General features: G+C 38.6%; 1 protein-coding gene across 6 annotated transcripts in view; it reads right to left on the bottom strand.

The window, feature by feature from the left end:
* Positions 1–25,072, bottom strand: part of EYA4 (EYA transcriptional coactivator and phosphatase 4) — a 300,751-nt gene that overhangs the window by 4,681 nt on the left and 270,998 nt on the right. For all 6 annotated transcript variants that reach the window (XM_032843485.1, XM_032843484.1, XM_032843486.1 and 3 more), the window contains 6 exons: positions 14,628–14,717; positions 9,072–9,130; positions 8,804–8,964; positions 6,129–6,243; positions 2,167–2,288; positions 81–181 (listed from right to left, as the gene is read on the bottom strand). In XM_032843485.1, coding sequence (XP_032699376.1) covers positions 81–181; positions 2,167–2,288; positions 6,129–6,243; positions 8,804–8,964; positions 9,072–9,130; positions 14,628–14,717 — 648 coding nt within the window. The remainder of the gene's footprint in view (positions 1–80; positions 182–2,166; positions 2,289–6,128; positions 6,244–8,803; positions 8,965–9,071; positions 9,131–14,627; positions 14,718–25,072) is intronic.

Below are 25,072 nucleotides of genomic sequence, written 5' to 3'. Positions count from 1 at the left end.
CCATTGGGCCAAACTACAGGAATGCAAACACAAAAGCTTGCATCAGAAGTATCACACCAACATTGTTTGAGACAGGTTACCTTTTTTGCTGCCTGTTCTTCTTCTACACCATCCCCAATTACAACATATACTACTTTTCTGCCAAACCTTTGCATTATTCGTTCAAAGCAACTTTCTTTTCCTGGAAGATAAACGAGATAAAGTTCAGAGTGAAGTTACCTGGTTAGCGGCATGCTCCTCATCTCGGCCATCTCCAATCACAACATAAGTTATGTTAGTGCCAAATCTGGACACTATACGCTCAAAACAGCTTTCCTTGCCTGAAAAACAATGCACTGCTTATTCTTCCAGCCATTGCATTCATTAACCTAAAGATTCATAAAGTGTTAAGTTAATTTTTCTTGAACATCAATCACTTAGACTAGCTTGCAACCTCTGGCTTTATGAAATCAACAAATACGTTTGAAAAATATAAGTCTTTACTTGAGACAGAGTATTAAGCAAATGTGCTTCACACTCCAAAAAAGTCAGTAGGGTTAAACATTGACCCGGAGAAAATGTTAGCATCTTTTACACCACCAAAAGAATGCTGGAACAACTTTACAAGCAGCCATGAGTTTTAACACTTTTTTGTTTAATTCTGTGTATCCATTTTATCTAGTTTAAGTAGTATAGACAAGTCAGCTAGGAATATTATTGTAAAAAACTGAAGGTTCGTCTGTAAGGAAAGAGGAAATACTAAGATGTGCATTTACCTTGATAAACAACTCCTTCCTTTAAGTGGCTGGGAGCTAGTCTGCTCAGATTAATTGTACTAAGGGAGTTGTTTGGGTCACAGAACTGCTGGCACCTGTCTCCTCTGACTGCACTATGGGAATAACATGGTGGAATTTCTACATGTTCTTCATTTTACAACACTGGCATAATTCTCTGAATTTCACTCCCACAATGTTCATGGCTATTTTTGCATTTTTTTTTCCCAATCTGATAGTTCAGAACTCCAAAAAAATACTAGCTTAAAGGGAAAAATAAAAATGATTGTTTTTTTCAGATTAAATATAAGGAACAATTTGGCCAGTAAAAAAAAAGAATCTTGTCCCAGCTAGAAGAAACATTTATGCTGGTGTGAAATGATTTGACGTGTTAAAATGCAAAATAAAGTGAGCTAGGTTAAGCCTGCTAGCATGAATACATACATTTCTGTAACGAATGAGTGGGCCTGGCATCAGGGCTCTGAGCTGCAGTGCATATGACAATGTGGAATTTACATTACGAAAGCTTATAAAGGCTCTTTTTAACTCTACTCCTCAAACAGCTGCAACTGGGGGCTCTTTTTAGCTGGTGCCAATACAGAAACTCTGTGAGACCCAGCGAAGGTTATTTTTGGTAGGGGATTTTGGGATTCTGAGCTCTTGTCAAGGTGCCAGCACCTAAGTTTGCTGACCTGCGGGGTACATTATACAACCTACTTCCCCAGGCATTTCCTTGACAAGACAGTGCCATACGGAGGCTGCTTTCTTTTAACTCTTTCAGGACGGAGGAGGTTAGGAAGCTCAGTTTTGAAAGAAGATTAGAAACATAGTCTCTTTAAATCAAAGATGGCTCCGAAGACGGATAGTAAGCAAATAAACAAGGCTGTAGTTCTCGGATTACTGTGGAACATTGTTGAAAATGTGAATTTCCAGCCATTCGTGAGTTATAATTTGTGAGATATTTTTTTTCCTGGAATTAAGGATGTTATTTCCATCCATCTGGCACTTCCCTGTAATGCCAGCATCGTATTTTTATCTGAGATCTAGATTACTGCATCTGCAAAGATGAAATACCATATACCATCCTAACTAAGATATTCAGTACCATGGCCAAAGACACTCTGTTATTTAGAAAACAGGGGCTGCAATGAAAGACAAATACGAAGACATAAATAAGTATACAGAACTATCCTGATATTGACTTCACAATTTCACTAGGGAACAGTTTTCATAAAATTTGCATGTGTACAATGGGTCACAGGCTGCTTTGTTATCTGAGCTCTGTTCAAATTTGCTTGATGTTTTTGTAGCAAAACCAATAAAAGAGGGAATCATGCAGAGAGACATACCGAGAACATCCTCCAAGACACAGATGTGAACACATTTCATGCAGAGTTAGAAAGAATTTTCTTACCTATTTTAGTTGCACTGTAAATATTCTCAATGGGGAAAGCACCTCCTAAACTATAGAGGAGAACCTTCGCAAGTGCTGGGATCAGTTGGGTTGTCGTGACCAAGACATTTACGCAATTACTCCTAAGACAGGGAGGAAATACACAGAGTTGTTTTCTAATTCTAAATAATTTCTAATGGTGCAGGTTGTAAATGGTCACTGTGGTCTTTTGATTCCATAATAAATGGGCCCTGATAACCTAACCTTTAAACGTCAACAGTTATTTACGGGCTGTCTGCTACCCGGCAGGCACCGTGACAGGGGCTAGGAATACATCCCAAAATGGAGGACGTGGAGGAAGACAGGCAAAAAGAAGTCACACATGGATGACATTTTGTCCCCGCTCTCCTCCAGATCACAAGAGAGAGAGGAGAGAGAGAGAAGGAAATAAGACACCTGCAATATGAAATGTGTTCTATAATAAAGATCTCCTCTGGCTTCTGTGGAACCTCAGATAAGCACACCTACCTCAGCCAGTGGCAATTATTGGAAGGTTATCAGAGGGAGAGTGTAGCTCTAAGCTTCATAGGTATCCAGACGAAGTGTTTTTTAGGGTAAGAGTCTATGTCCTGGGGTTAGAAGAAAAGTAGTAGACATAGGCAGAAAGAAGGTGATAGGATGGGTAAAAGGTGTTTTTGGATTTTGTGCAAGAAATAGTTCAGCATTCCAAATCAAGGGGCTGAGAGATGGGGATCCTGAATAAGTAAGAATGGAGAGGACCCTTATTTAATCCAGAAAAGGTGAATCCCTGAATCTCCTTCTTAACAACAACAAAGCAAACTGCATTTAATGGGCCCAGTTTTAATCCATCTACAAAGGCTCTACTCTCTGAGAGTGACAGTGTCCCAATTTGTAACTTACAGCTGTTTCTCTCATGGTAATATTTCAGGGAGATAAAGGAAACACTAAGAGAGTAGGAACTATGAGGCAGGGATCTGGAAAGAATGGATTGTGGTCCTTCCTTCTGGATTATGTAAAAATTGAGCCTTCCTGCCTTGAGGGGCTCAAACCGCACACATCAAATTGGGACTCAGAAGGCATATAGGGATGGGCCTTTCTCTATTGATATTTTGTAGCATGAGCCTTTAATACATATTAGTGAGAGCCCCCAAAATATTCTCGAGAAGTCTCTAGATTGATTTTCAGAAGCTTGGTTAGAATTTAGAAGATAGAAGACCAAGTTGGGTGCCAACTTTTCATGGTATGTATATGCTTATCCCCCAGCACACTTAATATTATGCTTTATATTCTTTAGACGTATCCTGTGTAAAGAAAAACTGCGATTTGTCCCAAGAACAATTATAAAACCTGTATAATTACAGGTTTTTAAAACATTTTCATTTCTAAATTATTTCCAAAGATAACCTGATTTTATAATGGGAGCTCTGACTTCTGGAAGCACGTGATGAGGTTCTCACTTATATGGGATGAAGAAACAAAGCCTTCCAGAGGTAGAAGTTTAATAAGTATCACCAATGGAAACCTTAATGCTGCTGATAAGGCATTAGAGACCTAGAAAGTGATTTGCCTGTTATCAGACAGAAACTCCCCAAATAATGGCAGATTATTTAGCATAATACATAAACACATAGCTGTACTGAAGTAATGTTTTGCAATCTAGCTTTGCCACTGAGACAGTGATATTTGGAGTTATATCGTTTCTTTCCTAAGTTACAAACCTCATATATACTTGTAAATTATAGACTTTAAAATTGCAAACATTGCATTTATCTAATATTCAATTTATAATGCATTGTAACTTTTAATTACAAACATTGCATATATTTATAGGTTGCATGTATATACATTTGTGAAATATGGGAAAACATCAAGAACACGAAAAGCATCAATTATTTAGCTATCCAGAGAGCAGAGGGTAACTGCTCTCACCATTTTGTGTGTTTACTTTCAGGATTTGTTTGCATATAGATTTTCTCATTAGTACCATACTATATATATAATTTCTTCTACATTTTTTGCTTGTTTGTATCATGAGCCTATTTATTTATGTCATACTCTCTATTAGTCCTCCTTTCCCAACAAAATATAATGTGTGAAAACCACTTGTGGCTACGGGATCATTTTTTTTTTTTAAAGTTAGCTCACTTAAGATGGTTTGGTTTCTGAACATTATATAAATAATGTCTTACATAGAAAAATTTCCTACACATTTGGTTATGACCTTTGACTATATTCACAGGAGAAGAATTAGAGCTGGAAGGTGCAAACTTAGCTAAAGGCTCAGAAACGTAATTCAGCCATGTTTTATATAAGTTTCCGTTCTCTTGACATCTTGGACATTTTATAAGGACCAGTAGGGTCCTACATGTGGATGACTTAGCAAATTTCACAGCACTTAAATTTCTAATGTGTAATGACTTATTTTTCCCCTTCTTCTCTTTGTTATATTTTTATTTCTTAAAAGTCACATACCCATGTCGTTGCCTTAAAGCCATGTGTATAATAATAATAATCTCTTTCTATTATGGGTAACACATATATGATCTACATAACACTGTAAGAAACTTTGGTATTTAAGCATCTAAGAGAACTCTTTTAGAAAGAGTGAAAGCTGACTTCCTCCTCAGAGAAATGCACATTCTACTATATTTTATGCACAATTTCAGACACTCAGGAGTCCTCCCATCCTAACTTCCTTGACCTTTATGTCTCCATATCCCTAGTTACAGATCACAAGCCAGCAAGTCCCATTTTAAAACAGCTTCAGTTGTGAGACAGTTCTTCCTCCCATAGAGTCAGAACTTTCCTTCCTAGGTTTCCCACTCATCCATCCTAATTTTCTCCTTTACAGATCAGAGGGAAATGTAATTTATTTTCAGCCTAACATCTCAAACAATTGAAATTGGTCATCTTGTCTCACATGGGACACTCCTTCAGATGAAACTCCTTGGTTCCTCCCTCCAACTGCCCCTTTCATGTGGTATCCTCAGCCTGAAACCCTTCTGGCCACTTTGCTGGACAAAAGATGTGTCAAATATGCCACAGCCCCCATTGGAATGTGGTGCCCAGAACAAGCCAAGTACTCTGGTCTGGCTTCCCCATCCTGACCCAGGAAACCTGCCACTTCCTACCCATCTCCATCCACCCACTCATAGTTTCTGACATCAGTATAGTTGCTGGTCATGTGGCAGCTGGACGTCACGTGCAGGATGGGACATATACATGCTAACTTCTGTATTCTATTCCTGGATTCTCCTTTTACCCCACCAAGATTTCTGTAGCCCAGTTCAAACAGTCCAAATATGACCTCTTCTTCTGAATTTGTGCTACCACAGCTTGGCTATGCATGCTTCATCCACCCTAACTAGCGATTGCTTTCCAGATTTATACTACTTCATGAACTAGCATTTATGGCACATGGCGTTCAACTAATTATGTCTATTCAGTTCTATTATCTATGCTACTAAGGCAGTATTTCACTATTTAGTTCAAATGGTGCAAAGATTACAAGTTTTTCAAAGAGCTTCCACTAGCAACTTTCTTGCATTTAAATTATGCATATTATCTATAGTGGGCCCAAACGCTTAAAACATGCAGTCTATGTGTAAACTACTGTTTTATTTTTTTTCATCATCTCCTGTACTTTGCCACCAACAGGGTGCTGTCTTTTTTGTTGTTTTTCTTTTTTTTTTTATTACTAGTCCCATGACCTTCCTGTGGAGATTATCAGTAGTTATGTAGAAAGGAGGGTAAAGACAAAGGATCTCCTCGTTATTCTGGGAAGCAGCAACTCCCATCTTCTGCCCCCAAACACATCCCCCCACCACACATTGAAAATCACTTGCTTCAGTGAATTGTTAGGTCCCCAGAAATTCCAAAATACTCTAGTAATTAATGAATCTGTATATGTGTTGTACTATTACAACCACATCTTCAATAAATACTGAAATAATACCACTTACCTAGTACTAATAATTGATAAAGATTTAAGTGCGTTTGTTAGCCAGGAGTCGGTGAGACCTTCGATCTCTGCCCTTAACTGTAACCATGCATCTCTCTTGGCAGGGCCAAGGAGTCCTGTAACCGAAAACCAAGGCAGAATCAAGAGATGAAAAATTTCAGGAATACCTAGTTTGGTCTCCCTTCTGTCTAGTAGAGATCATATCAGAAACAGGGAGAGACTGATTTGTATCGATAATGATCTTTCACTTAGGAACTGGTGATCCATTCATTCATTCAAACATTCACTGAACAACTTCTAGATTTCAGGTCCTGGGCCAAACAGTGGGGATGTAACAATGAAAGAATGGGTCCCAGCCTCTGTTCTCACCAAACCTAGAAAGTGGCACCATGGACACGATCACCTGAGGGACTTCGACCATGCCTGTGCCAGGGTCCCATCCCAAAAGATGGGATAGAATAGGTGTGGGGAGGAAGCCAGGGTCGACCTGCCGAGGGATACGAACCTCAAACACTGGCTGTCTGAAAATGTTTCACTTCTTAACAACCACAATCATTATCATTTTCCATGGATGTTATCATATGTAGCTACGAGCACCAAAGCTATCACTAATACTGTGTGTTTTAAAAAGAATTGTGTTTAAAATTCTGAAGCATGTGATACAAGTTATAAACAATTAAACATAATGTATTAAAACTGCACTGATGTTGGGCTAAGAAAACAAGAAGACATACTAATTGTTTTATTTAAAAAGTCCTTGCTTATGGGGCGTCTAGGTGGCTTAGTCGGTTGAGTATCCAACTCTTGAACCCAGCTCAGGTCCTTATCTCAGGGTTGTGAGATTGAGCCCCAAGTCAGGCTCCACACTTGACATGGAGCTTAGTGAATAATAAGTAAATAAATAAATAACCCTTGTTTTATGATAGAACAAGATCATGCAAATCTGCTAGAAAGAAGTTTCTTATTTAAGTCGTATTTTAGAAAATTAGGAGCACATATACAGATGGATGATTTATCATAATGTATTAATTTCTGGCAACTCTCATTTGTCCTTATTTCAAAAAAGGGATGCTAACAGAGCATAGAAAATGGACTTGCATGTCAGCACTTAAACTTTTAAAGCTATAACATTATTTATTAGTAATCTTAGTTTTTACATAACTTTAATACCCTTCATGGGGGAAACTATGCCTATCTAAATAAAAATTACTTCAGATTTCTCAAGGAGACATTTATTGTAAAATTAAACATGTTACCCACAATGGAATTTAAACAGAATATCTGATTGTCTGATTTTATGAATGTCTTATCTACAGCATTAGAGTGAATTTGGAAACTGGAGTTGTCTGTCCTACAGGAGCTTATTTCTACTTTGGAAATGAAGATTTCTAAGATCCCTTTTTGGTTCTAACAATCATAATAATAACATTGCTAATGCTTATGGTTCTATATTTTTTTCAATGATTTTATTTATCCATTTGAGAGAGAGAGAGAGAGAGAGCGCACACAAGAAGAGGGAGAAGAAGGTGACTTCCCACTGAGCAGTGAGCGCAACTCGGGGCTTGATCCCAGGACCCTGGGATCATGACCTGAGCGGAAGGCAGACACTTAACCGACTGAGCCACCCATGCACCCCTGTATGTTTTTTGTTCTTTTGAGCTACAGAGTATCTACTGAGCATCTATGATGTACCTTAAGTGTTATTAGACACTGGGAATACAAGATGAACAGACACACAGCCCCACCATATGCAATATATATACTATAGATGAAAACGTTACTTACTATACTATATTCTATGTATATTTATGTACATATGTATTGTATGCATAAGTATATTTAACTTATCATTCAATTTTAGATTCTGATTTTAAACTCCTCATTCCTCCTTTAAAAAGAGAGAGAGAGAGAAACAAACAGAAAATCCTGGGAGAAAAATGTTATGTGACTTCATAGCTAATTTTAGGATCTTGCTGACCTAAAACTGATCCTAATAATAGAAACAGCCAAGGTTTATTTTATCAAGAAATGTATCCAGGATTTTAGTTTTGATGTTACAGGTTATGATACCACCTGTAACAAATGGATGAAGGTAAAACAGCTTAGATAAAACCTACAGAGTATCTGAACATTTGAAAACCATGATAATCACAGTTAATACTCTACATGGCAAAGACATACTGCCAGATAACCTGCAATTTTTAAAAAAATAAAATAGACTTGTTTAAGTCATTGAAATAACATAAAGCACTGCTTATGTTTATTTTGGAAAGTATTCCAGAAAGGTAATGAGGACTAACCACTTCGCTTTAATGACTGGGACCTTTGCTTTCAGACAGGTTTCCCTGCTGCCTCAAGGAGTTCCCCTGTCGGGTTTACATGAATAGTGTCTGTACAAGAGGGGTACACTTTCCATGTCCTGCTGTGAATCTTGACCAAACATTTGGGTACAAAGAATTCCCAACTCCTTTGGCCAGAGCCGCCTGTTTTATTTTGTGGTTACATGTTTTCCCCCCACCAACGAAGACACATAAAATTTTGACTCAGTGTAGTTCAGCAGGGGCTCTTGCTAATATCTTTTCTAGTAGAGTAGTCTCTAACACGGAACATGGAACTACAGTTCAGTGTCTACCTCTCTCTGCAGTATCTTTATTAGATTTAACGAGCCACACATACCTCCAACATTGTTCTTGTAGGTGTTATATAGTTCTTTTACTCTTCTGTAACGAAAAGCCAACTTCCTCATCCAGTCAACCCCTCCTCTTACACCTGTTGGCAAACAAAGGTTTGCACTACTTGCAGCTGCATGGAAGCCATCAGTTGCAAAACTGTAGGTACTGCAACACCCAAAATACATTAAAAAGAAATAAAAGAAATAATTACAGGTGCAAAACTCCATAGCTGAATTTCTGTAGGAAAGAGCATACTGAAAGGCCTGGCTTACCTTAAGTCCTGCCCATTATCATCAGAGGAAACATCATCTATATGAACTTGATCACATTCCTGTTAAAAACATTGGAAAAGTTATTTGTTTTTCAAACGATGCCTGTGTGGTATTTGGTTTTTCCGTCTTTCCATTTGACTGGGACATGGCCAGAAGGTGGCAGCATTTGCCCATCTATCCCATTGCCAAGCTGGGGACAAGGCAGCATTTCTGTTTTAAATCCAGGAGAGTACCATAAAAAGGGGTCTGAAAACATATGGCATGTGGATTTCTTTAGAGCAGCTTAAAATTGTTTATTCTGAAAATTACGGATAATAAATGATTTTATGAATTTTTATAAGAATGGTGTTCACTTTCAGCCCTTTCTGTTGTATATACAGTATGGAAACAAAGCTAATCTGAAGACATACAGAACTGTGTGGCTGAACCTCAGGTGATTACTATTATTTGCTATTTGTTGAGCCCATTGGGATGGGCCCGATGATTACGGTGTCCTTTGAGATTTCTGGACTTCCTGCATTTTGCTGGGCCAAGGGTACCATGAAAAGACCATGCTGATGTTATTCTAAAAGTCCTGGTCTTTTAACACAGAAAAAAGCTAGATAGCCATGGGAGTTGGTATCTTTTATTCCTTTTGTTCAAGTTTTGGAATCCTGACGCTGGAAATGATACTTATGAATAAAAGGGAAATAATGAAGGTTTACTGTCTTCAATGTGCTACAAACTCAGAGGAGAATAAACTTTAGGTACATATACACATACACTTGCCCTGACAGAAGTCACAGTGTTCTCAAATGATCACTTATCTAGAAAGATAAAAAGTAAACTCTTCTTTGTTGTTCTAAGGATCCTGTTATATCTTCAAATAATCTGTAAAGTTCTAGTGAAATTGTATATGATCTGAAGGGGGAATTTGGTTAGGGCATTTAAAATACTTAGTACTTAATAACTTCAGGATAAGTATGTTTTAGCCTTTTGGACCTCGTTTTCTCCCCTCAAATTATTTCAGATACTCACAGATCCTGACTGTGTAACATAATGCTTACTCTTCAAAATCACTTTTTAAAAAATTATTAACTTTGACAAGAAGGTGCCTTACTAAACAAGGGCTCTTCAGCTACTGTTTATGTTCATTATAGGACCTGGAAAGTATCTGGTGGTGAAGTATTTTGTATCTCATCTCCAGCTTTCTGCATTGAGTATATTAGACCCTCTTATACTCTGAGGGTGAACGAGCTGAGTTGGGCTTCTTTCAAAATGTAAAATAAAAAAGTAGCCCAATCAATATAATTTTGAAACTTGAAAATCCAAGTAAATTAAAGGTTCATATGATTTACATAAATTACACATAAATTAGTGATTTTAACATAAATGTCAACCAATACTCATAGGTAAGGAAGGGCTCCAAAAAGTTAATTTGACTGAAAGCTCCCTGAGGGGGGTGTTTGGGTCACCTCCATATCGCCTCCGCACTCCCAGCCAAGGCACAATCTAGCACACGGTAATCTCTCATCAATTCTTTGTTGACTAAATGGCAGCTATCTAGACAAAGGACAGTTCTTGACAAAATTACCACAATCATTTAAATTTTCTAATAAAAGTTGCAATTATATTAAAAACAGTACTCTACATGGTAAGGACCGTAAGAAGCTATTTTCATCAAGAGTGGAGGGGAGTTGGGGGAGAATGGGGTATCGGCCAAGGCTACAGGAGTCTGGGCGGGGCATGCATTTGGAAAGGGTTTACCCCATTTTTGACTAAGCATGGGTGGAATGGAGTCCAGTCCAAACTTTAACCAAAGGAGGCACCAGGCTTCCAGAAAAATCTCAGGGAAAAGTACGGCAAGCAACAGTAGTGGCTATTGCATTGGGCTCTAAAGGAAAGGGTGGAGAGATTTAATCATTAGCGTGAAAACTGGAAATAAACTTCTCCCAGAATAGGGAGGCAGCAAAGCAGTTCTAGACAAAAAGACTTATATCTTATTTAGAAATGGTGACCTTCTCGGTAAGCATGAAGATGGAAGTAAATCACTATCAAAGTGGTATCATGTTAAGTTGTTCATTCCACTGAAGTTCTGAAATCTTTCATTATGTAAATAGTTTCCATCTCTCTCTTTTATTATAAACTACAATAAATAAAGACATATCCAAAAAAAGTGGGGGGGAAATCCCTACGAACAATTCTGGTAATTAGAAGTTATTTCTAGATTTCATACTTTCTCATTCTAATTTGTAGAGAAATTCCTCTGACATTTCGAGTATTAACTCACATGATTAATTTGTACGTTTTGCCCCTAAATTTATTTTTTATTCCTGAGGACATCAGTATATCAAACTTACTGGAGCATGAGCTCCATATTTGAAGTTATGTTTGAGATTTTTCCAAATGGAACTTCTCTTTTAATTTATGCCTAGTTAACTATGCTTGTTGACTCTGGACTCTTGCCTGAGGATTACAGTCCAGTGAAAGAAACCTGAACTTTAATCACTTACATTTTTAGAAGATTCAAAATAATTGTTTTTCAATTAGTTTTCACTCAGAGGAATTCTGCAAGTATTATTTCTGACCAAAACCTGAACTACTAAAAACAGTGCGATGCTTCGCTTCAACAAATTTCAGTATAAGGACTCAAATATTTGGACTAATTCTGTTACTAATCTTAAATTCTTTAATTTTGTCTTGCAAGGTGACCATAAAGTTGTCACTGATCTTTATCAGTTATAATCCACACAGCAGTCTTCTCTCACTTTTGTGAACCTGAACTCCCCAGTGCCTCCTTTTCTGGAAGTTATTCTAACTGAAACAACATTTTATTTCAACAGAGAGCATTCTCTTCTTCAGAGGAGTAGTGTCAGCATTTGCTTTCTCTGCAGTTGGGCAGGATCCGGGGAAGTGTCTATTAGGATTTAAATTTGTATCTTTTAAGGAATTATGTGAGAGCAGCTGTTACTACATATGTTACAGTATCTATTGAAGGATTGGAGTCTCAAATTAGATTTCTGGGTTAAGAAAAGGAACCCTGAGTGATTAAATACAGAAGAAAAAAATAATAATAGGCTAACGCTGGAGTTACTCTCTTGAGGAATTTGCCTCTTTGTTTGCAGAAGCAGAAAGAGCTCAATGCCAGTTCTGCAGCCCATGACAATCTGCTTACCAGAGGTTTACTGAAATAAAAAATGGGGAGAAAGTCAAGTTGACTTTCAAAATCTGATGTAGCAGGATTGTGGATATATACGTAATAGCACTGAATGACCCCGGAAGCTACTGTTTAGATTTTATTTTCATGCCTGTTTATCTCACTGAAGGCAATAACAAGACTTTGAGTTTCCTTGGGCACTTCATCCGGACTTAACATGCGCCTATGTCGTGCGCATGAGTGTGCCGCACAGAGGAGTGTTCAGTCAATTTATAAGCAGATACTCAATCATTTCATTGATAAGATACTGTTGGATACTAAGTTGTAGTGCTAGAGTCAAATGGAATTTTTAATCACATTTTAAAACATAACTAAAAAGCTATAATCAGAAGAGAAAGTCAATACCAATATTTTCTCAGTTACTATTTTTACCAGAGACCCTGTTGGGCATTTTAAAAATATATTTTATATAGTACATAATCTAAGATAAAAATTCTTAAAGCCTCATAACTGACCACGTGCTTCTGATATGCCAATATTCATGTCAAACTTGCTAAATGTATTTGCAAATTCACCATACCCTACTTTCGCTTCCTCACTTTACTATTCTGTAAAAAGTTGGGTGGTAAATTTATTCCATCTGGCTTCTAATGTGCCACTATAAAGATAAAAGGTCATTTATTCCATTTATTTCTAGTAAAAAATAATTAATGAAATGAAATAAAACCTCTAAAATCTAAATAAAACCACGTAATTTTTTTTTTGGTTTAAAAGGATGAGTGATCTTATTATTTTCTTTAGAAAAATGAGACTCATCCATTTTAACCAACAGAAAAACCAACCTAAAAGTTATTGCCATATATAAAAATTCAAGTTCCAAAAAAGATTAAAATGTGTTTTCTATTATAATGTATATACAAAGTCATTCTGTATGCTACACTACTAATAAGTAGCAGGATTAATTTAAATCAGGTTTTAGAGAGGTGATTATTTTTTCTTATTATCTGAAACTGGAAAACTTGCTGAGGAATACTGATCTTTCATATTGGCCATTAAAGAAAACAAATAAAACCTCTTTAAACAGACAGTAATTTTATTATCCAGTAAAAACAGTGACTCACTGCAGAGAAAACACCACCACCAAAAAAAAAAAAAAAAAAAAAAAAAAAAAAGACATTACCCAGATTTCCAGCACATACATTTATGGGATATACTAAAAAACAGAATTTTTATTCATGTCTCAAGTGCAGCTGAAACAGGTTTTAAGACCTTGTCAATTTTTAAAACTTATTTAAGACACTGAGTAATTTGGCTTTTCTTTCTCACACCCTTCTGTTAATTTCAGCGTGGTCTGGGGGCGAAGTATGAGCTCTGGAGCCAGAGAGACTCCAGGGTTTCAAATCCCAGTTTTGCCACTTAGCTACCAGGTAACCTTAGACACGATTTTTATGCTTGTGGACCCTATAGTTTCTCCTCTACAAAAATAATGTGATAAATAAATTTATTTCAAAGGTTATTATTCAATTAATGGGAAATCCAATATAAAATGTTCTGCACAAGGTGGGATTTCTGCAATAATAATCTCCCTCTCCATTTATAATATGATTACAGATAAACACTTTTATTTCATTGTGAAACCACTGGGTAAAAGATAAATGTAAACGTGTCACTTAAGAAGTATTTCACCACGGCGGCACTGGATTGAGAAGTACATCTGCTCAGTGCCTAGCTACTCAATTACTTCAAACTTTACCATCTGAATGCCTAATCACCCAGATCATTAGAAGCCGGATCATATATACCTTATTACAGTATTTATTCAGCGGTCTTGAGACTATTGGGGGAGGAGGAGTTCTCTCATTCTGTTACTGTTTTTAACTTTCCCTTTGAGGTTAGAAATGAAATGATAAATGAGAACAAAAGAAAATAAATGTAATGCAACCAGTCAGATGTGCTATGTAAATGGCTCTAACAAGGTTTTACCCAGATGCAGAGGAAATAAGGAATGATAATGTTGTTTAAAATGAGGCTTCAGATTATCTACAAACCCTAAGGACCCATGCCAGCACCATGAATAGTACCCAGTGATTTAACCTAAATAATACCCTGGTTAGTAACCTGGAAAAGCTAATGTTGATTCCAAAGGTGCCAAAGGGGTTATCCAGCATGGGACAGCAAAGCAGACTTTCTCCTCTTCTGAGATACTTTTCTTTCAAACAGGTACCTGTACATAGGCAGACTTTATTATCGCAAGTTAGCTTTTGTTTGTATTTGTATATAAACTTTTCCCCTTGACAGAAACTTTCCTATCCTCTTGAGCGAAATATTTTTCAGATTCTTGAGGCTATCTGTCTAGTTAGAAACCATCTAAGCATTGTAATAGTTGGGATACGACTATTCCTTTCTTTTTCAATTCTTACCTCTAAATCATTAAAAAATAAATGTGTATCAGCAAGATTAAAAATCATTTCTTCCATTCGGAGTCCCAGGGTTACAGCCATGGGGGGATCCTGAAATGAAAATACACATGGAATGAGGTAAAATTTCAGTAACCACTTATTATTAAGAATATTTTAAGTGCCTATTGTTGTGGGCAGTGGGGGTGGGTAGACTGTATGGATTTTTACCTAGGATCCAAAAGATTTCCCAATGATCTAAAAAGCTGCCTTTCGAAAAAGTAATCGAAACCATACTAAATATAGAGCTACATCTCTGAATTTATAGGAATTTATACACACAGCAAGACAACTTTGAACACATTTCCACATACATCTGTATGTTCGTGAGGAGGAAGAAGGAAGCAAGCTAGTTCACAGGACCCTGTTTATACATACCCCATGGAAAGTCCTTTGGAGAAATATATTTGGATGGGCTACTGAGGAATGGAGCAGACTTAAGAGACGGCGGAACACAGTAAAACCACCACTTAATTATTAATTGCATTTTGATCAACAGGCAGTATTTATTTGAATATGCATATAAGTTGGTCTAACCTGCATCTGACTAGAGAGGGTAGGGTTGAGGATAACTAAAGGAACATTAGTTCAGTGAAAGTAATCTGAGTAGAAAATATATACGTTTGAAGTTTAATGAATGTAAGGGAGTTAGTAAGGAGGCAAGTGATTGATTCTTGTCTACAGAAACCAAGATATTATCTAGCAGCAATGAGCTGAGAACCAAGACCAAAGCTGGTACTTTACCATGATTAACCAGAGCTGAAAACCTGAAAACAGAGGTGTAAGACTTTGACAAGTAGGGAGAGTTTAGGGATAGGGCTGGGGAAGTAATTCAGGCACAAATATTGTGGTTGAAATGATGGGAGATTGAAATGATCTTGAAAGAAGAATTGCAATAGGTATACCTCTGGAGATACAGAAACTGGAAAACCTGGAAGGGACAAAGCCTCATAATTTGAGACCAGAATGGGTATTAGCAGGGAGAAGAATATGGTTTTGAATAAAGCTGACAAGTCTAGAAGGATACTGTTGGTTTTGGCTGAGAAGTTATTTTGGAAGACTTTAGAGGGTGATTTGGGTTGAGTGGCTGGGCCAGGAGCCAGACTGTAGGGATCTGAGGAGAGAGAACCAAACTTGTGTTTTCAATGTTCTAATAAATGGCATTTCAAAAAAATGTATTTAAACTTGGAGAAATTAATGTTAACTTTACTTCAATTTATGATAAGGATATGCAACCCAACAGGCCAATCTATGTCAGTATATAACCCTGACCTCATTCCACTTAGCAGGAGAAGCCCTTCCTTTTCTCATTCCTACACAGCAACAACAGATTTTCTGCCTATACTCCCTTCCATAATGCTTTAAGGAGGAAACCCTAGAGTAAACATATTTGCAGTGAGTGTCAGTTTCATAGTCCATAGTGATTAAAACCTAGAGAATAGGAATTGAGTGCTAAGAAAGAAAGAGGTCACTGAGGTGTGCTGAGCCAAGTGAAGACTTGACGTGGGAGAAGATGAAGACAGGGCAGTAACAACACGCTGGATGTCGACACAATTTTCTAATTGTGTGCATCACTTCCTTAGAGATTTCTGTGGATTTCATAGTCAGAGACTCTCCAAAAACAGATGTCCACTCTTCACATACTTGATGGCATCCTGGTATCATGTCCTGCAGTCGCTCAGACATGTCTGCTAGATTCATTTGTCTTGCACTGACAGGATCACTTGGAGCAACACACCCAAAGACCCAGATAAAATTCCATTTTCTCCAACAAATATTCAAGAACCAAACAGAAACAGGGAGTGCCTCATTTGTGTCTCAGAGGGATCTTATGCTGTTACCTTTAAGTATGAAATTCTTTTTCCTTACTTCTTTTGTTGTTGTTCATGTTTTCGTTGCTGTTGAAAGAAAATCCCTAAAGGTTGAATAATTTTGTTTCAAACTCTACATTTGTCTTTTTCTGTCCAGGAATTCCTATTTCTAGTCTCTGTCTCTCTTTTTTGGGGTGGGGTGCAGAGGCTGAGGATGGAAAACTTGTAAATATTCTGTCTAGTCATGGGGCCATGAACAAAAAGTCTATAGAAATATCAGGAAAAATCAAATGTAATTATAGCATGAAAACATATAATTCCATTAGTGACGCTCTCTGCTTTTGAGGAATGTTCACTGATGCAAGACAATAAAACCGAGCTCTACACTACTCCGTTATGTTTCTGATGATTACTGCCTAAAGATATATATTTCAGATGGGGATTCAGAAACGTCCTATTTAAAAGGTTTTCCTTCTGGAGACTCGGTTGGTTGAATTCTTCCCCTATAATGTGCCAAATTTTCTTTTTTAAGTTTTAAATAAAATTACTGAATTTCTTATATTCATGTCTCACATTCTTTGCATTTATAGATCAGATTTACGAGGCTGGGAGAAAACATACTGTTCCTCTTTGATTGTTACTTTCATTGATTCCACGCTTCTGAAGTCCATAACTCTCTATGCTACCCATGATAGGCAAATCCATGAAGAATGCATTTTGTGTATCTGATAAGCATGCAAATACAATTAAAAAAAAAAACCAACATGAATTCTCTAACAAGTAAGCACAGCGTATGGTATGATGAAAACTGTATTCGAGTGCTCCACGGGAATGCAACCCCACGGGAATGCAACCCCACGGCACTAGAAGGGGTCGTCTGTTGGTTTTTCAGGCAATGGCGATTCCACATCACCCTCTCCTCAGAGCCAGGACTTAGTAAGCATTCTGGCAAAATATCATTTGTTAACTGGGAAAGTTTAGGTTTGAGGTTTATCAGAGTGTGAACTAGCTGTATTTTACTGAGGTTTCCAGAGAACAAGGCCTGTTGAAAGGGAGGGTTTGCATCAGCCATGCCAAAGCCTTGGCACAGATGGGCTAAGGATAGTCATGTCCAAGCCAAGGAAAACCATGTCTGTAAGAAGTGATGATCCTGTTTCTAAGAGAATGTTTAGTGAGGGCTTACTTTCAAATAATGAGTTCCCCCTTCTCCCCCAGCAGCTTACTAAGTCACTAGGACAGCTAAATCTAAGCGGGTTACGATACCACATTTTTCTAGCTGAAGAACCCTCAGATGTTAAGACTCCAAGAAAGTTGACCAGCAAGTTGGTGGAGGTGGCCCTTGTGAGGATCTGTAATGGTGGATACCCTCTGCTTGGCCAGACTCCTACGAAGGAGCTACCAGAGCCAGCAACCCCATGGTTTTATCAGGCGTCTGAGAGTTAAACATACTTCTGGATTGAACCCAAGTTTTATACAGAGATGTTTGCTCATTTTCATGAGATGTTTGTAGAATTATGGGCACCTTATGAATCAAGAGTAACTGCCCTTTTTAAGTTTAACTGTAGTGCGTGTTGAGTTTAGGGTCTGAAATGAAGTGACGGTGAAATCTTGGATGGGGGGTAGTGGGATAATAAGGGCACCAATGGGGTTTTGTGGAAGCTCTGATACATATTATACATATATAACAGTTTCAGTAGGTTCCAAGTGTCTACAGCAGAGTTTAACATGGCGCAAACTGAACTTCTGCCAATTTGCTCTGTGTACCGCTCTATTAAAATACTTCAACTATTCCCAAGACGTTTTTAAGGGAGGGAGGGGGAGACAGAGAGAGAAGGGAAAAGAGAGAGAGAGAGAGAGAGAGAGAGAGAGGGAGGGAGGATGAAGAAAATGAATAAGTCTTGGCCCTTAAATGTGTGATTCTAAGCCAGATGTTACCAGTTTTTAACCAAGTCAGGATCAAGTACGGCACTTCTCTATATCAGAATACTAACGCCTATTAGCCATGTTAGCACAGAACATAAATTGGAGCCAGACTGTCTGTCTATGGGCCTCTGGCCTGCACTGGGCCATCAGCTGGAATTCCTCCTCTAGAGACACAACGTAAAAATATCTCAGGAGAGGCAGCAGTTACAGATTTTAAAAGAAAGAAGGAACTTTTTTCCCCCCAAAAAAGAACTAAAGCTCTTGGAACAGTTACTCCTTTGGGACCGGAAGTACATTTGTTGACTTGTGGGCACAGAGGCAGAAGATGTGCAAATTTATTACCGAAGGAGGAAAACAACAGCATTATGAACTCAGGTAGGAAGAGCTAGCGGGTTTGTGAGAGTACATGAACTATTCTCATCAGTGATGGGGGGTGAAGAAAAACTCATTCAGGAATCAGAGGGGCAATTTTACAACTGACATGTTTCTTTGTGATGGACAGGCAAAGGGCTTCAGGCTTCTTGGGGGAACTGGAGAAGGTCTCAGGAACACCCATTCCATTAGCATGTAGTCAGTGAGCATCTATGATGTGTTAGACGTGTTCAAATTCTAGGCAGAGAGCAGAGAATCCAACAAGCAAAGTTCTTTCCCCTATGGGGTTAATATTATTACTAGATGAGATACCTGATACATAAGCAGACAAAATCCATGTAAATATATAGTATGTCAGGTAGAGAAAAAAATCAGAGTTGACAGATACAGAAGACCATGGGAACAGGTGGTGATGGCTCATTTAAACAAAGTTCAGGGAAGGCCTTTCTCAGGAGGTGACAGTTGAGCTAAGAACCTGAACAGGGTAAGGACCTAGCCATGCAGAGAAGAGGGGGCAGAGAGCACATGTAGAGGGAAGAGGGAGTCTGTGTGCGTGGACTGGTGTGAGGCACTGTGACCCCAGTCAGAGAAGGGGAGTGGAGCGAGTACTTAGAGAAAGATGGAGTGCACAGCTGATTCAGACACATGTGAGAGGCCCCAGCAAAATAAGGCAGGCATTTGGCAAGCAGGTCATTCCTCAGACTTGAAGGCACAGGCGGAGAATGAGAGATACAACTGGAAAACGGGCTCCAGAGGCTTTTCTGGTGATTGGACCATTACAACATGAAATATGGCATAAAGAAAATTCCAGGAGAGTGGGGAGCCAGGGATGTAGGCATGAAAAAGGTCATTTCCAGAGTCAGTTTATTGGGTAAGTACAAGGGCCTAGATCCAGAACATGGATGGAGGTGCAAAAGAGAAGGCAGAGAACATGGTTATGGTGTGAAGATGAAAGAATTTTTTTCAGTCTTTCAGTTTGGGTTTTTGTTTGTGTTTGTTTGTTTTTTCCTCCAGTGAAGAGGAGTTTTGTGCAAAATTGAGAAGGAGCTGTGAAGGTCTGAGGGGAGAGAAGGTTTGAAATAGTCAGCTGAAGAATGAATTAACTCAAACATGCTGTACCCACTGGGCCCAATCAGCTGTTGAGAAACAGGTAGAGAGTCAGGTGGGGTTTTCTGCAACGTGAGTCTGATGCCAAAAGAGCAGGATAAGGACAATGAGGCTTTATGGGGAAGTGGGGCTGCAGGGATATCCGGGGCTTCAGGGGTGATGTCTAATGCAGAGCTCGTCAAACCTGACCACACATGAGAAACACCTGGAGAGTGTTTAAAAATCCCACTGCTTACTCCCCACCCCACACTAGTGACCTCAGATTTTCTGAGGTGGGAGCTACGCATCAGTAATTTCAAAGCTCTCCAGTGATTCCAATGTATAAATAAGAAAATCAACAGATCAGTGCCTCGCTACTCAAAGTGTGGTTCACAGACCAGCAGCCCTGACATCACCTGGAAGCTTGTAAGAAAGACCAAATGACAGACCCTACCCCAGATCTACCCAAGTAGAATATGCAGGTTAATAAGATCATCAAGTGATTCATAGGCATGTTGATATTTGAAAAGTACTAGTTAAGAGCTCTCATGAAGTTCTGGGACAGTAGGGAACAGCGGAGCTGGTATGACCTTCTGGTTTCCCAAGAGGTAAGCCTTTAGGTTGCTTCCAAAGGACTCTAAGACTTGATCCGTCTGATCACTGAGCAGAATGCTGGTTTAGTAGAATTTCTTAGGAACTAGGATTCCCTACAAATAGTTTAAAGTTGTAAGAGTGCACTTCCCCATCTTCACCTCCATAAAGACTACCTGTGGACTTAACTTCAGTGACCAAATGACTCACACAGATACCTGCTGGAGAGCTGGCAAAGGTGGAAAACTAGCTAATTTTTGCTCAGGATTAAGAGCATTCATCCCAAATCTAAGTGTTCAGTGTAAGCAACATATTTGCAATTAAATAGTAGTCAGTATTAAGTAATCAGAAACCCTGATGGAGGCATCATACAACTTACCACTACCAACTTCTGTTTCAATCAGAAGAGAGTCCAATGAATACAGCTTGTCCAAATTTATTAAACTAAGGACAGAACATATATAATTCAAGGGGAATTACAGTAGTAGTAATAAGCTAGACTCACAGTTGTTATGCTGTACCACTGCTAGTGTGGAGACTCCAGATCCATGAGACTTGTTCAATTTTTATTATTTTTTGGCCCTTCTAACCTACCGTATGCCATATATATTTTTAAATTTAAAAAACAAAGTAACATTATGTTTATACTATAGCTTTGCAACTGGGTGTGAAGGACAGGTTGGGGAGAACAGTCATGGACTGATGAGCTGGAAAGCCCAAGACTGAGAGAGGAGAGGCGGGGCAGAGACGACTGAACACACCAACTGGGTTGGCCATGGGACTTGGTGGAGGCGGGGAGCATGAGATGAGTGGAACATGAGAGGAAGGTTGTGGAAAAGAGAGGTGAGACATTACCTAGAAAATGGACAGTTGATGATTTAAGGAAATTTAAGGGACATTGATAATAAAATCTGTCCTGTCCACCTGATCAAGATGGGAGATGGAACAAGTTTATAAACTGAGATCATAAACAGGGTCTGAAATTTCAAGGGAGGTTACAGAGGTCTCCTCTAGAAGTTCATGTTTTTAAGAAATGGATTACCACTCACCTTTCTGGTATATTAGTTTCAAGCTAATAAATGTGAGGTCCCTTCAAGATCTTTCCCTTTTCTCATCTACTCCCAGCAATAATTTGGTGAGGCTGGGCTTCAATAAAAGTGAGCACAATGTTTGGCTATTTATGGTATCACCTAGAGCCACTCAATCTCTGAAAGGAACATTTACTCAACAGAAAAGGAACACAGAGCTCTGCAAGAGGAGTCTCTATGACAGAGTTTGAGAAACGTCACTGTCTTTGACTTAGCTTTACTCATACATACCTACGCACTGTAATTATGTACACACCATTCATGTACACATATGTGCACACAAACACACATATTATGAACAACAACATAACACACTACAACATTTGTGAAGCCTACGAATTCTGCTCTCACTCGTTTGTATGGACCACACACTGTCTTGTCACCCTCTAATTCCCTCCAACAGTGAGCCGAGTATCTGACATCTGAGATAAAACAGCAGATATAAATATATGCACATTTCTTTAGGAAACATTCAGTTTTCCCAAAATTCAGTTTCCCAACATTCAGATTTCCTTGAAACCACATAAAGTACATTAAACTTACTGAATGTTTATTCTGTGGTAGGTAATGTGTCGAATTTTAATGCCTTAGCTCATTTAACCCTCCTAATCACTTGATTAATTTTATCATCCCTCCTTTTTTTATACAGAAGGTAACTGAGGCTCACAAAGTTTAAATACACTACCAAGGTCAGAGGTAGAGCTAGAATTTAAACTCAGGTCTATTCTCCCTTCAATGCCAGAATGCCTTAGTCATTATGCTCAGAGGGGAGGTGACCTGCACTGGTGTTAATGTTGCCAACTGGGGTGGCCTCTAGTCCATGGTTCTAGCCCTTAATTAATTCTAATCACTTCCTTTTAAACTATATTGCTTTTCCTTAGTTGGCCAGCCCCTAAGTCAGTACTTATCTTCATAACTACCCCAAAACTTAAAATCTAGCTGGTGCCATTTCAGAAATCTTTCTATGTAAGCGTGTATACACTTTTAATATAAAAGTCATCAATGGGCTTATGCTGACGGACATCTATTTCTCCAGCGCCGCTCTTACATAAGATGTTGTCTACAATGAGCAAGTAGTTTGGGGAGCTTGAAGTTCAATTTCTCAGTACAAAGTAACTAACCCACTGTTCACTTTTACTTCAATCATTTCCCTGACTCAGGCTATATCCTTAGCTTCCTCACCCATACTATGGAATAACTTTAGAGAATCACGGCTTCACAGCACATGGCACATTAATGCTCCCCAATGGATCAAATCCCTAAAGCACAATTTATTTAGTTCCTTTCATCCCCTTCAAAAAAGAGGAATTACTACAATTTATCAAATAAAATAATACATACACATAATCAGGGAATAGGGAGTCTTCACAAACTAACCGATGATGGATGAGGTGATTCCTCATCTACGTCCTGCCCAATTTACAAACTCCTATTCTGGAGTTCTACATGGCTGAAAACTATACGTGCCCACAGGTGCTCTGCTGTAAAGCCCATCATCAGCTTCATAAGCCTCAAGGCTCAAACACCCTCAGAGCTCACTTGCCCTTATGATAAACATCCAAAAACTGTTCTGCTTGGGAAAAGAGCATGTTGTGTGGACAACAGAACAGAGTGCAAGAGTGTTAAGCTTTTAGGAAGATTCTTGGAATATTCATAGTATCATTTACTTGTAAGTGGAGCTAGGGTTTTCCAGAAGTTTCTTTTCTAAATTAAAATGAAAAAGTTGGGCACCTGGGTGGCTCAGTTGGTTGAGCGACTGCCTTCAGCTCAGGTCATGATCCCAGAGTCTTGGGATCGAGTTCCGATTCAGGCTCCCTGCTCTGTGGGGAGTCTGCTTCTCCCTCTGATCTTCCTTCTCATGCTCTCTCTCAATGTCTCTCTCTCAAATAAATAAATAAAATTTAAAAAATAAATAAATAAATAAATAAAATGAAAAAGTTTTTTACACAGGGCTATTTATGACTGACGTGGCATCCCTAAATTATTATGTCCCATGCATTTTATTTTTATATAAAAGTATATATATATATATATATATATATATATATATATATATTTGGTACATATATATACCAAAAGAATGCAGAGATTAAGAACATGTCAAAGAGATGTGGGTTCTGACTGGCCATAGCACTTATGAGCTGTGTGATGAAAGTTATGGAGATAATGCCTTGAACAGGACACTGGGCAAAATGTCAGGCCCATAGCAAGAACACCAAATGGTGCTTATTTTTTTCTCAGTGAGAGAAAGGAGGATAAATAGAGAGGTAAGTAGGCATGGTTCTGTCAGGACATGACTTTGTATCTCTGGTGCTTATATTTCTGTCTCCCAGCTCATTAAATATCAGGCCACTATGATACCACTTCATACAAACACTGACCTTCTATGGGTCCAGAAATAACTGCCATTAGTCATTCCTCATTTGGGGGAAATAATGTGTATTTTTGTAAGTTTCTCTGGCCTGGGATGTGGATGATAGTTTTCAGAGCAGAGTGCTACTTTTTATACATTTACATTATCTCATTTAATCCATCCAGTAACCCCAAGAAGGAAACTGATTATACTCATTTTGAGATGAGACAGGCTCAGAGGTTAAAAGAGTTGCCCAAGGCAACAGGCAATCCAGGCACAGGATTTCCTTCTACCTTCTAGCTCGGTGCTTCTTCAGCTGGGTAACTGCTTTAAAAACGGTGCTCTGAGCAGCACCCAGGACTCAGGAAACCCTCTTGGGGTGACCGAGAACTGTGGGAAGGGATCGGCTACATGAGGGAGGGAAGTGTGTTATCTCTAGTCCCTTAGCATCTCCATTTCACCCAGAGCATGCTCTCGGGTGTTTTACATAAAGAGCCTCGGCGTGACGCAGTAAATGTGCACAAGCATTCTCGGGCTAGAAGGAAAGAACTGAAAAAATCACTATGTTACACAAAAATGTTAGGCTTTAAAAGTGCATGTTGTGCAACCAAGACTCATTGAACAAATGAAAACAACTGAAGACATTAACAATTGCAAGCTGAGGCGAACTTTAAGTAGCATAAGGGTTGTCCTTTCCTCTGGATGGAATGGCCCTGGTCATTTTTGTTATTAGCAAAGTCCTTCTAAGTTGTCAACTAGACACCAGAATGACCTCACTTCAAGCAGTCCTCAAGGTCATTACTGAAGACACTAAGGAACTGAGGAATTAAACATGGTTACAAAGGATTCTCAGCTGTTAAAACCTCTCAAGACCTCTAACATGATAATGTGCACTGAATGGCCATAAAATATAAGTAGTCTCTAAGTTTCTCTGGCCATGAGCCTTTCCACAAAGACTATCAATTAACATGTTCCAGAACTCACTTTTTCAAGAAGAAAACGTTAGGGAACTACTTTATTCTAGTGGTTCTTAAAGCATGGTTCATCAGCTTTATTGAGGGTTTATTCCAAATGCAAAATCTCAGGCCCCACCCAGACCTACAGAATTTGAAACTATGGGGTTGGGACGCAGCATCTGTGCTTCATAAGCCCTGCAGGTTATGGTGACTCACGTGGGAGTTCGAG

The sequence above is a fragment of the Lontra canadensis genome, unplaced genomic scaffold (genome assembly GCF_010015895.1).
Source record: "Lontra canadensis isolate GAN:19392208 unplaced genomic scaffold, GSC_riverotter_1.0 scaffold141, whole genome shotgun sequence".
Taxonomy (NCBI): Eukaryota; Metazoa; Chordata; class Mammalia; order Carnivora; family Mustelidae; genus Lontra; species Lontra canadensis.
This window is presented reverse-complemented; position numbering and strand designations above follow the sequence as displayed.